The 15,143-nt window shown below is 34.6% G+C and overlaps 1 protein-coding gene across 6 annotated transcripts in view; it reads right to left on the bottom strand.

Moving 5' to 3' along the window:
- Window positions 1-15,143, bottom strand: part of VPS13A (vacuolar protein sorting 13 homolog A) — a 235,170-nt gene that overhangs the window by 77,141 nt on the left and 142,886 nt on the right. For all 6 annotated transcript variants that reach the window (XM_072837699.1, XM_072837698.1, XM_072837702.1 and 3 more), the window contains 6 exons: window positions 11,666-11,758; window positions 10,577-10,930; window positions 9,637-9,738; window positions 8,219-8,377; window positions 7,792-8,047; window positions 5,809-5,969 (listed from right to left, as the gene is read on the bottom strand). In XM_072837699.1, coding sequence (XP_072693800.1) covers window positions 5,809-5,969; window positions 7,792-8,047; window positions 8,219-8,377; window positions 9,637-9,738; window positions 10,577-10,930; window positions 11,666-11,758 — 1,125 coding nt within the window. The remainder of the gene's footprint in view (window positions 1-5,808; window positions 5,970-7,791; window positions 8,048-8,218; window positions 8,378-9,636; window positions 9,739-10,576; window positions 10,931-11,665; window positions 11,759-15,143) is intronic.

A 15,143-nucleotide genomic window follows, 5' to 3' on the forward strand; every position in this document is an offset into this window, starting at 1 on the left:
AAAATGAGAATAGGTTAAGGGAACTCACTGATGTGGTCAAATATAATAACATTATGCATTATAGGGATCTCAAAGGAAAAGAGAGAGAAAAGGGGGCAAAAATTTATTTGAAGAAATAATAGCTGAAAAATTCCTGAGTCTGGGGAAGGAAACAGACATCCAGATCCAGAAGGTACAAAGAACCCTCAACAATATCAACCCAAGGAGATCCACACCAAGACACATAGTAATTAAAATGGGAAATACAGTGGTAAAGAGAAAATCTTAAAAGTAGTGAGAGAAATGAAAACAGTTCCATACAAGGGAAATCTCATAAAGCTCATCAGCTGATTTTTCAGCATACACTTTGTAGGACACAGAGAGTGGCATGATATATTCAAAGTGCTGAAAGAAAAAACCTACAACTAAAAATATTCTATTCAGCAAGATGGCAATTCAGAAAAGGAACGAGTTTCCCAGACAAACAAAAGTTAAATGAATTCATCACCAGTAACTCAGCCTTACAAGAAATGTTGAAGAGGACTCTTTGAGTGTGTAGGAAAGACTGTAAGGAAGAGTAAGAGAAGTATAAGAAAAGTAAAATTAAGTATATCTATAAAAATACGTATACTGATTCACAATACAAAAGAACATAGAGTATGACACCACATACTTAAAATGTGGGGAGGAGAGGAGTAAACATCTAGTGCTTTTAATAAACGTTAAAAAAATGGGTTCAGGGCAGCCCAGGTGGCTCAGTGGTTTAGTGCCGCTGTCAGCCCAGGGTGTGATCCTGCGGTCCCAGGATCGAATCCCACACTGGGCTCTCTGCATGGAGCCTGCTTCTCCCTCTGCCTCTCTGTGTGTCTCTCATGAATAAATAAATAAAATATTTTTAAAAATTAAAATATAAAAATAAGTTTAAAAAAAAGAAAATGAAAATACAAAGGTTCAAAATCTTTAGAATACAGCAAAAGCTGTTCTAAAGAGGGAAGTTTATAGCAATGCAGGCCTACCTCAAGAATAAAAATCTCAAATAAAAAACCATAACCTTACATCTAAAAAAGATGGAAAATGGACAAAAACCAAAACCAGTAAAGGAAGGAAATACTAAAGATCAGAAAAGAAATAAACAAAATGGAAATTTCAAAAAATAGAACAGAAAATGAAACCAGGAGCTGTTCTTTGAAAATATCAATAAAACTGATCAACTATTAGCCAGACTTATCAAAGGAGAGAGATAGAGGACTCTCATATGAACAAAATCTGAAATGAAAGAGGAGAAATGCAAAAATTACAAGAGAATATAATGAAATATTATATGCCAGCAAATTGGACACCGAGAAGAAATGTATAAATTCCTAGAAACATACAACCTACCAAAACTGAAGCAGGAAGAAATAGAAAATTTAAACAGACCGATTACCATCAACGAAATTGAACCAGCAACTAAAAACATTCTAACAAACACAAACTCAGGATCGGACAACTTAACAGATGAATTCTACTGAACATTTAAAGAAGAGTTAATACCAGTTCCTTGGTGCTGTGCCTGATGTTGGTGGAAAACTTTCAGTTTTTTACTACTGAGATAATGTTAGCTGTGGGTTTCTCATTTATGGCTTTTATTATGTTGAGGTATGTTCTTTCCTAACTTACTTTGCTGAGGATTTTTATCAGGAATGGATGTTGTACTTTGACAAGTGCTTTTTCTGCATATATTGAAATAATCATATGGTTTTTATCCTTTCTCCTGTTGATGTGATCTATCTCCTTGATTGGTTTGTGAATACTGAACCACCTTTGCATCCCAGGAAGGAATACCACCTGATCATGGTGAATGATTTTGTGTGATTCATTGTTGGATTCATTTTGTTAGGATTACTTGTTCTAGTGCTATGAAAAATACTCATGAAAATATTGCTATTTTGATAGCTCACACTATTACAAAAACTTAAAAAAAGGAAGGTAAGCTTCCAAATTTATTTTATTAGGCCAGCATTACCTGGTATCAAAACCAAATAAAGACACTACAAAAAAAGAGAACCTACAGGCCAATCTCTCTGAAGAACAGAGATGCAAATGTCTTCAACAAAAGTTCCATCAAAAAACTACTAGAATTGATAAATAAATTCAGTAAGATCACAGGATACAAAATCAACAGACAGACATCTGTTGCATTTGTATATAATAATAAAGTAGCATAAAGAGAAATTAATAATTGTACTGAAAATAATATAATGCCTAGGAATAAACTTAACCAAGGAGGTTGAAAGACCTGTATTCTGAAAACTATAAAACAGTGACAAAAAAAAAATTGAAGATGACAGGAATAACTGGAAAGATACTTCATTCATGCTCATGGGTTGGGAGAACAAATATTATTTAAATGTTGATATTATCTAAAACAATCTACAGATATAATGTAATCTGTATCAAAATAGCAACAGTATTTTTCATAGCACTAGAACAAGTAATCCTAAAATTAATATGGAACCACAAAAGATCCTGAATAGCCAAAGCAATCTTGAAAAAGAACAAAACTGGAGCTATCACAATCCCAGATTTCAAGATATATCAAAGCCACAGTAATCAGTAACAGTATGGTACTAGCACAAAGAAAGACATATAAACATAGATCAATGGACCAGAACAGAAAGCCCAGAAATAAACCCACAGTTTTATGATTAATTAATCTCTGACAAAGAAGGCAAGAATATACAATGGCGAAAAGAGTCTCTTCAACAAATGGTATTGGGAAAATTGGATAGCTACTTGAAAAAGAATGGAACTGGATCACTTTCATACATTACACACACACACACACACACACACACACACACACACAAATGGATTAAGGACCTAAATGCGAGGGATCCCTGGGTGGCGCAGCGGTTTAGCGCCTGCCTTTGGCCCAGGGCGCGATCCTGGAGACCCGGGATCGAATCCCACGTCGGGCTCCCAGTGCATGGAGCCTGCTTCTCCCTCTGCCTATGTCTCTGCCTCTCTCTCTCTCTCTCTCTCTCTCTCTGTGACTATCATAAATAAAAAAATAAAAAATTTAAAAAAAAAAAAAAAGGACCTAAATGCGAGACTTGAAACGATAAATATCCTAGAAAAGAATACAGGTGGTAATTTCTCTCACACCGAAAATAGCAACATGTTTCAATATATGTCTCCTGAGGCAAGGGAAACAAAAGCAAAACTAAACTAGTGAGAGTATAGCAAAATAAAAAAGCTTCTCTACACAGCAAAGGAAATAATCAAGAGAACTAAAAAACCTACTGAATGGGTGGAGATATTTGCAAATGACATATCCACTAAGGACTTAGGATCTAAAATATACAAAGAACTTATACCTATTAACATCAGAGAAAAACAATCCAATGAAAAAGTAGGCTGAATAGATGTTTTTATAAAGAGGACATACAGATGACCAAGAGACACATGAAAAGATACTCAACATCACTAATCATCAGGAAAATGCAAATCAAAACCACTGAGATATTGCCTGGCACCTGTCAGAAGGGCTAAAATCAGACACACAAGAAACAAGTGTTGGTGACGATGTGGAAAAAAAGAAGCCCTCATGCACGGGAATGCAAACTAGTGCAGCTACTTGGAAAACAGTGTGGAGGTTCCTCAAAAAATTAAAAGTAGCATAACTGTATGATCCAGTTAATTGCACTAATGAGTATTTCTCCAAAGAATATGAAAACATATTCTATGAAATGTTTTGAAATGAATTGAAATAAATTAATGTTTATTGCAGCATTATTTATGATAACCAAATTATGGAAGCAACCCAAGTGTCTACCAATAGATGAAAGGACAAAGATGTGGAGTATATATAAACACTGTAATATTGTTACTCATCCATAAAAAAGAATGAAATCTTGCCATTTGCAATGACATGGATGGATCTACAGAATATAACACTAATTGAAGTCAGTCAGAGAAAAACAAATACCATATGATTCACTCTTAGGTTTAAAAAAAAGACAAAAAAAAAAAGACACTCAAGTATAGAGAACAAACTGGTGGTTAACAAATGGGAGGTGGGTGGTGGGATGGGTGAAATACAGGAAGGATGTTAAGAATACACATATCATGATGAGCAATCAGTAATGTATAGAACTCCTGAATCACTATGCAGTACATTTGAATAGCACTGCACTTAATTATACTGGAATTTAAAAACTTTAAAATAAAATAAAAATCAATTGTTACTGAGTCCAGAGATTAAAATTCAATGTAATTCACATTAATAAATTATCTTTTAAAAAATCCTTTCAATAAACAGAAAATTGTTTGACAAAATCCAACATCCATTTCTGATAAAAAAAAAACTCTCAGTAAACTAGAAACAGAAGGGAGCATTTTCAACCTAAGAAAGGTCATCTACAAAAAAAACTACAAGTCAAAACATACTTAATGACAAAAGAGTGAATATGTCACCACTAAGACTGAGAACAAGGCAAAAAACATCTGCTTTCAGAACATCTACTCGTATTGGAGTTTCTAGCCAGTGCAACAGGCAAGTAAAGGTAAAATAATACATATCCACATTTGAAAGAAAAAGTAAAAAATCTTTATCTGCAAATACCAAAATTACGTCTACAAAAAAGCTACGAGAATAAGTGCATTTAGTAAAGTTGCATAATATAAGTTAATATCAAAATCAGCTGTACTTCTATTAGCAAAGAAAAATCAGAAATATGTAAAAATGCCAATTTAATCATAGTTTTGTAGGAAACACTGAAAATCTAAGTCTAAAATTTAAATGGAAGCAGAATGGACTCAGAATAGCCAAAACAACTTTGAAAATAAACAAGGTGGGACAACCTGTATTACCTGATTTTAAGACTCAGGATAAAATAGTAATGAAGACACTGTGGTACTGACATAAAGATAAATAGACCAATGAAACAGGAAAGAAAGTTGTGAAATAAATCCACAAAGATATGAAGCTGTTTGGTTTTTCTGGGCCAAAAGTGTCAAGGCAATTTAACAGGAAAAGGATAATCTTGGCTGGAACAGCTGAATAGCCAGCCATATGGCAAAACATAAACCTCAATCCTTACTTCACACTATATACAAAGATTCATTCAAAATGGTATTTGGAATATCCATTTAACAGATTACTAAACAACATGTAACTATATATAATATTAATACACAAAAGGTAAAATTATGCTGAGTGAAAGAACCCATACTCTTTTTTGTACTCCACTCCATTTACCAAAATTCTGTATTGTGTGAATAATACAAATAAGAACATAGAACATACCCTAAGAACAGGGTAGGGAGTACATCTGTTTAACATCAATAAAGATGTACACAATTTTCCTCATATTTTCTAAATAAAATCAAAGAATATACACTATCCACAAGACCTAAAACAAAATATTGATGAGGTGTTTTTAGAATAGTAGTCCAACAACAGGGTGCATGGATGCCTCAGTCGGTTAAGTGGCTGCCTTTGGCTCAGGTCATGATCCCAGGGTACTGGGATTGAGCCCCACATTGATTGAGTCTGCTTCTTCCCCTGCCTGTCCCACTCCCAGCTCATGTTCTCTGCTTTCTTGCTCTCTCAAATAATTAAATCTTTTTACAAAAATTGTCTGAAAAGATATTATAAAAAGGGTCCTATAAAAAGTTATGAGAAATATCAAACAAAATCCTATCACTGTTCATACTAGAGTACTACAGTCACTGGTAATGGTTTTTTTTATATTCACTGTATTACTGTTATAGTTTATATTCTTTATTTTATTAGCACACAAATATGTGTAATATGACCCCACAGAATAAAGGATCATTTCGTACCTGCACTGGGGAGCGAATTGTTACCTTCTTACTTCCTTCCACTCCATCAACTTGACAAACAATTGATCTTTCAACCCCAGACTCTCTGTGTCTTACAGTGTACAGTCGCCGTCCCACTTTTGTTAAAGGAATTTTATCAGCAGTAGAGTGGTTGGCAGGTGCTAAATGGAATACATATGTTTGAAAGTTTTTACTATAAATCATCATATACTAATATTAACTAGATGTTACATGCCAGATATATCAGATAATTTCTTAAACTCATAAATCTACTCACTGAAGTCTTTAGATATAAGACTATAGAAAAGGGCTATTTCTTCATATAATCTATATAAAATGATATATTAAGAAGCCACAATACATTCCCACAGCATTCATCTAAAACTTTCTAAGCATTTTACCAAAAAAAATTTTTAATTGGAAAAAAAATTCATTCATTAGTTTAACCTAAGTGAATAATACTAATGTTTTCTAATGACTAACAAGAGAAATTATTATAAGGACATTGATCTTTGGTTGGCTGTCATAATAACCAGAGCCTAATATCTATAGACAGTTACTGGCAATTACCAAAAAACTGTAAATTTTCAGTTTTTCATTATTCCAACAACCTGTGATACCTTATGATATCTAAGACTTGATTAAACAAAATTTTATATACATTTATTTAATATACATATTACATTTTACTGGGAGTATGAATTACTTATTTCCATATACCCCACACTTAACTCCGTAAAAATGTTAGTTCAAAAACAAGTGACGTAAAACTGAGAACAATTCACTGACAATGCTGGGACACTGGAAACCTACCCATGGCTCAGCAACATTTCCTGACAAAGCAAAAGCACTATCAGTTTTAGTACTTCTCCCCTATGTCTATTTAATCTTTCAGATTTTCTCCTTTCTTCCTAATTATTTAATTGTCAGGGTATCAGAAAGGGGTGTGGATGAGGCTTTGGGATTAGGTAACTTCATAATGAATAAATATTATGACATTTAAGAATTTTTTACTTTCATTTCTGATAAAAACGAAAGACTTCTGAGAATTAGAACAAAGAACCACCTTCCACCTCAACACGCAGAAAATAAATACCATTTAAAACCCAACACCATTACAGTGAGCCATTTTCATAATTCAAACTATTTTGAATTCATTCAGCTGTAAAACTAGTGGAATATTACTGAATTAAAACAGCAAATAGCTAGAGTCTGTAAAAGTTGAATAAGGACAGGATCAAATCTTTTTTGATGAACACCAAGGTTCCTTCCACAGTTTGGCTATTGTGGACATTGCTGCTATAAACATCAGGGTGCAGGTCGAAAGATGAATGGATAAAGAAGATGTGGTTTATGTATACAATGGAATATTACTCAGCCATTATAAACGACAAATACCCACCATTTGCTTCCACATGGATGGAACTGGAGGGTATTATGCTGAGTGAATTAAGTCAATCGGAGAAGGACAAACATTATATGGTCTCATTCATTTGCGGAATATAAAAAATAGTGAAAGGGAATAAAGGGGAAAGGAGAAAAATAAGTGGGAAATATCAGAAAGGGAGACAGAACATGAAAGACTCCTAACTCTGGGAAACGAACTAGGGGTGGTAGAAGGGGAGGTGGGCAGGGAATGGGGGTGACTGGGTGACGGGCACTGAGGTGGGCACTTGACGGGATGAGCACTGGGTGTTATTCTATATGTTGGCAAATTGAACACCAATAAAAAATAAATTTATAAAAAAAAATATTTTTCCTCCTAAAAAAACAAAGTGGTGAGTTCCATACCCTGGATAACACAGTGGATAAAGTCACATTTTGGAATACAAATACACAGTGACAATAAGCAAATGAAAAAGCAAAATTCCTGACTTACTTGGAAGGAGATTTAAAAACCCGTAAGATACCACAACATATGAGTAAAATGCTATGTAAAAATGTAACATAATTAAAGTCCCAGGAAGACAATTTATTACTTACTAAGAAGAATGAAGAAGAGTTTACTGCTTAGGCTGGTCATTGCATTGAAATGATCATTGTCTTTAGTTCCCACGTAGTCCATACTTAAACTCTCCTCATTTTTCAATACGTATGATTTTGCCAATGGGAAGTTGAGTACACTAAAAGAATCACTTGGTGAAACAGAGACAGTAAGTCCAAGAGAATTCAAAATCATAAATGGCGCTAGATCCCGTATAAAGGCAGTTGAGGTTCCAGTGGCAGCTTCTGTAAATGCCTAATAAGGAAGAGTTATTGTAAATAAAATGAAATGTGAAAAACTAAATGACATGCAGAACACTAATGGTTGTATGACAACTAAGTTAATAAAAAGCTTTTAATTCAATGAAAAAAAGGGTTAGCTCAGACTAGTACACCAACACTTAAGGTTTCAAAATTCTCTTCTTACCTTGACTAAATTATTCAACATTACAAGGCCACATTTGGATAATGTAATGTTTAGTTGGTCTTTTGAATGGAAACTGATAACGGTTTTATATTCTGGCACTTTGTAATTTTCTTCTTCAGTATCTGACTCAACAATGGCCTTTTTTGTTTTCTTTTTCATCTAAAATGACAAATTATAGAAATATAAGGAAAATTTGTTTCTGGGAACACATTACTCATTTTGCAAAGAAAAAAACTAATTAGACAAATCTCAATAATAACATTAGAGACAACAGTAAGTTTTATCAGTTCCACAGCCTTACTAGAATTGCTTGGATATCTACCAACTAAGGTCACACAGGACAGGAGCAATATTAGAGAAAAAATACTTCTCTCCTCAGTGATACTAAAATAGCTAGTACAATTCAAAAGGAAAAATAAACCCTAAAATTACTAAATATATGTGGCATCTGAATAAAGATTAAAAGCACATACTTCATAGCTTATGGACATTCAGAACAAGAAAAACCATTTGGCTTATTGGTTATGGGATAAATAAAGATTAGAAATCCAGAGACTTATTATTAGTCCAACAACAGTTGCAGAACAGTACCATTAGAACCTACAACTCCTGAGAATCAATACCATGTAAGAATTTTTTTTTAGGATTCATAGATCCACTGCCCACATATATTCTGACCTTAAAAACACCAAAGAAGTTCCTTTATCCATTACTTTATCTGAAATATGTACGAAATAAACATAGTAATCTAATACCAAAAGTTGGACACGCTAGTCACCTTTGTTGCTATATTAACTGGCTTTCAACCACTGATAATTTGTCTGCAGGTGATTGAACCATTATTTAAGAGGAGATAAGTTAGCAATTCTTCAGTTCCCTGCTTTGAAACACAATTTCATCCATTTAAAGGTCCTGATTCTTATAATTACATAAATTTACAATATATCTGAAAAACCAGTAATAGTGTACTTCCTTCGAAGAACAAAGGGGAAAAAAAAAAAAGAACAAAGGAAATGCAGGGTAGAAAACAACCTACAAGATGCTAGAGGCATTTAACAGGGCAGGTCTGAGTGGGGACTCCTCAGAGTCCCTCCTTCCACTTCAGGGAAGGCTCTTAAGCTTTGAGTCTCAGCTCCTTCACAGGTTAAAATGGAGTTTAAAACCTCTAACTTCAAAACGGTTCAAGCAAAAGTACATTATTTAGAACAGTGTCTGGAACACAATAAGTGTTACACGATTGTTTGTTAGTAGCAGAGGAGACACTGGCCTTGGGTCTGAAAATCACATTCACAGGTCAAACAGTGAAGCATGAGGCAAGGCTCCCAATGAGAAAACTTGAACTTTGTTGTTATTAAACTGTTTTCTGTGGTGTGGACATTCTAAGTTTTTGAAAAGCAATTTTCAGACTCCAAATATACCTTGATTCCAAGATTCCATGGTCTAAAATCCTCAGTCTGATCAATTTCTAAGGGTTCAAGCAAAGGCTCCCATACACCGAACATTTCATTGTAATAATGCACCTATAGAGAGAAATTTTGAAATAAGACATTCTTATACTTTCTAAAATGATCTTCCCTGCTGTTTCCCACCACTATTCCTTTTGGCTTTGCTATTTCTTTATATGAAAACTGTTCTCCATGCCTTTACTTAGCTTCTTATACACATTCTCTCAGCACTTACCTCACCTGACTAACCTCACTGTCTAGTCTTCACAATTTAATCCAGATAAAACTCTCTTTTAAGTATCTCTCCTTGACCTCCAGACTGGGCTAAATATCAAAAACTGTGTCCATTTATCATGTGTTATTGATACATTCATTGTCTTATTCATGAGAGACAGAGAGGGAGAGAGAGGCAGAGACAAAGGCAGAGGGAAAAGCCGGACCCATGCAGGGAGCCTGACTTGGGACCCAATCCCGGTCTCCAGAAGCAGGCCCTGGGCCAAAGGCCGCGCTAAACCGCTGAGCCACCTGGTCTGCCTGAGGCATATCCTTCTAATTCTTTCTATTACTTACTCTTTTAGAAGAGATTTGAAAATAATCTAGTATCCTTTTAAAGGAAAAAAGATATTCAATTCTTAACAATAAGAATTCTTAGTCTAATCCACACTATTAATATATCACGTTTAAGTTAATAAAAACCAATTGAAATATCCAAGTTAAGTTTATATTACAATAAAATAATGTACACATAAAAACCATACCAAGGGCATAAATTTGTACACTTTCTTCCAAAAGAACTGTGAGCCAACATCATATTTAAAATAAGCTTAATTAAAATATCTACATAAGATTTCAAAAATACTCCACATGTAGCATTATTTGTTATAGAATCTGGAAAAAAATTACATATGCTTACTTCTAGTTCAAGCTGACAGTAGAGATTTATCAAGGAACTCCAGTTTTTGCCTTCCCCTGAAAAACGTGACTTTGCCAGCAGCATAGGCACTGTTCTATGACCAATTCCAGCCTCAAGAACTATAAAGATAGAATCAATGTTCATTCTTATGATCTCTCCTTTAAGTATCAATTCAGTTGTGGGAGCTTTGTTTTCAACTTCATTTGGTTCTTCAAGAAACCACATTTTTAAATTCTTTGTATCCTTCTTCTCCCATAAATATGCTGTAGAAGTAGTTTCCTGTGGGATGGTGTCCTTGGATGTATAAAGTGCTGATGTTATGGTAATCACAGTATTTATGATGACTGGTGAAACCTAGGGAAAAATTTAAACTAATAAAAAATCTACCCACACCACTTTAAAAAATTAGGTACCTCAAAAAATATTAAATATACTTGAAGGATCATGAAAATAATATTAAACTATCAATATCATGAAATAGTAGATATAATTTATTGCCTACAAAATTTTATAACCAATTTCAAATTTTTTTAAAAGATTTATTTTTGAGAGAGAGAGAGAGAGCAAGTGCGTGCACATGCCCATGTGCACAGGCTGGGGAAAGGGCAGAGGGAGAGGAAGAAAGAGAATCTGGAACAGCACCCCAGCTAATTGCAGAGTCTGATTGCGGGATTCAATCCCAACCCCAACACCATGATCTGAGCCGAAATGAAGAGTCAAATGTTCAACCAACTGAATGACCCAGGTGCCCCTAACTAACTTCAATTTTTAAAGTATTTATCTGATCTTATAGATATTAGACTGATTTAGTAGAAGTTCAACTATGTATACCATAAGAATATTAGATGTTAACTATAGAAGAAGTCAAACACTAATAATAAAATATACATCATTCATTATAAAATGTATATTAATACATTGTAAAACAATAAATACATTGCCACATAAAATATTTTCAAAAACACAGATGTTGTTTTTTGCTTATTTAACAATTAAAAGACTTGATATAATAATTGCCTATTTCTAGGTTTTACTACTTTTTAAAAAGGTGCACCAAAGATATGAAAAACTGACTACATATTAACTTACCTTTAGTGTGAGGGATTTTACTGATATATCCATCACTTGTGGATCTGTACGTACTTGAGTAGCTTGATAGAACAAATCACAGGGCTGCAAAACCTAGGAGAAAAAAATTCAATACCACCAAATTAACCTTGTTTTAAAATAGTTTTATTTAAAGACATTCCTAGTAATAGCTAACTATATATGAAGTATATAAGTTAAAGTAATTTTTTAAAAACACAAGTGACTCAAAACCAGTTATCTTTTACACTTATGATTTATAATAGAAAGCATTAACAATAGTAACAACATTAATAAAACAGTAAGTCAAAGGATATCTTTATTTTTATTTTTTTAAAAGATTTTATTTATTTATTCATGAGAGACAGAGAAAGAGGCAGAGACACAGGCAGAGGGAGAAGCAGGCCCCATGCAGGGAGCCCGACGTGGGACTTGATCCCAGGTCTCCAGGATCGCACCCTGGGCTGAAGGCGGTGCTAAACCACTGAGCCACCTGGGCTGCCCAAAAGAATATCTTTAAATATGCAAAACCCCATAAAACTTATGTATTTTATTTTACTTAAAATTATAATAAAAATCTTTTCCATTATAAAATTGAAACAAAATAACTTATACAGGAACAGCTACAAATGAGGAAAAATTATAAAAATATTAGGTTTATAAAATAACTTAGTATAATCATAAATTGATTAAATGTTCTCTAATTATGGAAGAATTCTGCCCTCTAACACCAAAAGACTCCTGTTTCTCTCAAATGCAAAATGTATTCACTCACCTCCTAAGGTTTCTAATAGCCTCATCCCATTATAGCCCAAAGTCTAAAATTTCATCATCTAAATCTGTTAACTCATCATATATGGATCTCATCTTTATCTCTCACCAAAATCCAAAATCTTATCTATCTCTTATCAGCTCAAGGTCTAAAATGTAAATCCGGTGTAAGTACCTTGGTGTAATATATTAAGTATAGCTACTAGGGCACAATTTCCCTTTTATAGATCTGTGAAAGGGAAAGGAGTTATCTGCTCCCATCCTCCCAAAAGAAAATGGTGGGGCAGACATAGGTTAACAATTACAGATATTCCAGTTAAATGGGGAAAATCAAAGGTAAAAATAAGTCACTAGCCCAAAGTAATCTGAAATCCAGCCAAGTAAATGAGTTTCTTGATAAAGTTTCAAAGCCTAGGAACAATTCTCTGTGGCTCTCCCCTCTACCTTTTGAATCATCCTTCCTTTTCTAGAAAAGGTAGCATAAATTTGCAACCAAGTGGTTTTATCATCCTGCTTCCTGCCAGGAGAAATCTGGGGGTTTCAAAGAGTCTCTCTTCATTTTGTACTCCCTGCCCCTGTCAGTCCATGCTGGCAGTGTTTCTGCCGAAACCATTTTCTCAAGAACCTTGAGGGACTTCTATAAATTTTACTCCATTAGACAAAAGCAACATCCACTGATCTTTGTGAGATAATCATGGTCTCCTGAGACAGCTAAAGGGTGATACCTTTATGATTCCTAGACACCCTCTGTGTGAAACATGTAAATCTCTTGAAAGGACTCTCTTGTGTGTCTGAACACCATTTTTTTGGCCTAAGACTTAGCAAAAGTTTATACCATCACACAGTCTTTTCTCTATGCTACACTTTTGGCAACCATTTTTGACTTTTAGCATCTTCTGCTATTTGGAATGCTAAGAAATATCAAAATCATAAGTTCTGGTCGTCTGGTTCTTTAACTATTCTTTCTCAATTCATTTCTCTCCTCTAGCATTTTACTATACACAATAAGAAACTAGGCAACATCTTCGAATCAGGCAGCTTAGAAATCTTCTTAGGTATATATCCATGTTTGTCACTCAAGAGTTCTGCTTTCCAGACAACTGTAAAACACAGTTTGCAAAGCTCCTTGTCACTGTGTTTCCAGCCATCCCTTTAGCTTCCAATAACACAACCTTCACCTTCTTTGTAGGTCCTCTTGGCAGCATCACCAATGATCATATTTCTACCAAGAGTCTGTTCAACACAAATGAGGCTTTATCATTCTCCATAAAATTCCTCCAGATTCTGCATATTGCCCAGTTCCAAAGCTGCTCTCAACATTCTGAATAAATGGTTACCACAGCATCTTACTACTGGTACAAACATCTGTTATTAGGGAAAGATCTTTTCCCAAGCTCCTTCAGGTTGTCAAATTCATTTCTTTGCGGCCCAAAGACTAAGATCTCCATTTGCTTGCTAGCTGTTGGCCAGAGATTATTTCTATTCCTACTGGTCATTCACAGGTTCTTGTCATGTAGTCTTTTCCTCAGTTTACTCCTTCAAGGTCAGCAGAAAAGCATGGTTGTGGGGTTTCACCATTTTAAAAATTAGGTTAGGCCCACCCAGAATCTCTCTTTGGTTAACTCAAAGTTAACTAATTAGTGACTTAATTATATTTATTGATCCTGTACACGTTCACGATAAGACTACTGGGCACATGCAGCAGGAAATAGAAATCTTGTACTCCTTTTAGAATTCGCCTATACTGACAATGAAGAATTAGGAAAAAAGAGATCCAAACCCATTCCTGAATGAAATCACACTAAAATCTACCATTATTCTAATAACATCAGCAAGATCAACTGGTACATAACTTAAAAATTCAGTAAATTATTTCTTTAAACTTCCAGGACAAGAAATTATAACCACTTTACAATACATGAGTCAAGATTTTCATCATAAGATTTGTGTTCTCTCTTCATCTTATAGAAGACAAAACCAAATACTATTATAATTACATATAAAAGCTTCTTTATAGGGGATCCCTGGGTGGCTCAGCGGTTTAGCACCTGCCTTTGGCCCAGGGCATGATCCTGGCGTCCTGGGATCGAGTCCCACATCGGGCTCCCTGCATGGAGCCTGCTTCTCCCTCTGCCTGTGTCTCTGCCTCTCTCTCTCTCTCTCTCTCCCTCATGAATGAACAAATCCTTTAGGGCAGCCCAGGTGGCTCAGCGGTTTAGCGCCGCCTTCAGCCCAGGACGTGATCCTGGAGGCCCGGGATCGAGTCCCGCATCGGGCTCCCTGTATTCAAGAGGAGCCTGCTTCTCCCTCTGCCTGTGTCTCTGCCTCTCTCTCTCCGTGTCTCTCATGAATAAATACATAAAAACATTAAAAAAATAAAAAAATAAAATCTTTTAAAAAATTAATCAAAGTTTCTCTATAACTTGGAAACTTTTTTAAATAGTCCCTTCCCAAAATAAATATGAAGGTATATGTTGATCCTTACCCAATTCCTTTATTTTCAAATCTAGTTATTGAAGATTAAAAATGCAGCTAGTCATTAACAGTAAATGTGTTTATGACAAAACTACATTAAAGTTGTCAGTGACACAATCCATACAGATCAATTTAATGATGTAAAGACATTTTTTTTTTAAGATTTTACTTATTTATTTGTTAGAGACAGAGAGAGAGAGAGGAGAGATGCAGGCTCAATGCAGGGAGCCTGATG

The sequence above is a fragment of the Canis lupus genome, chromosome 1 (assembly GCF_048164855.1).
Source record: "Canis lupus baileyi chromosome 1, mCanLup2.hap1, whole genome shotgun sequence".
NCBI classification, from domain to species: Eukaryota; Metazoa; Chordata; class Mammalia; order Carnivora; family Canidae; genus Canis; species Canis lupus.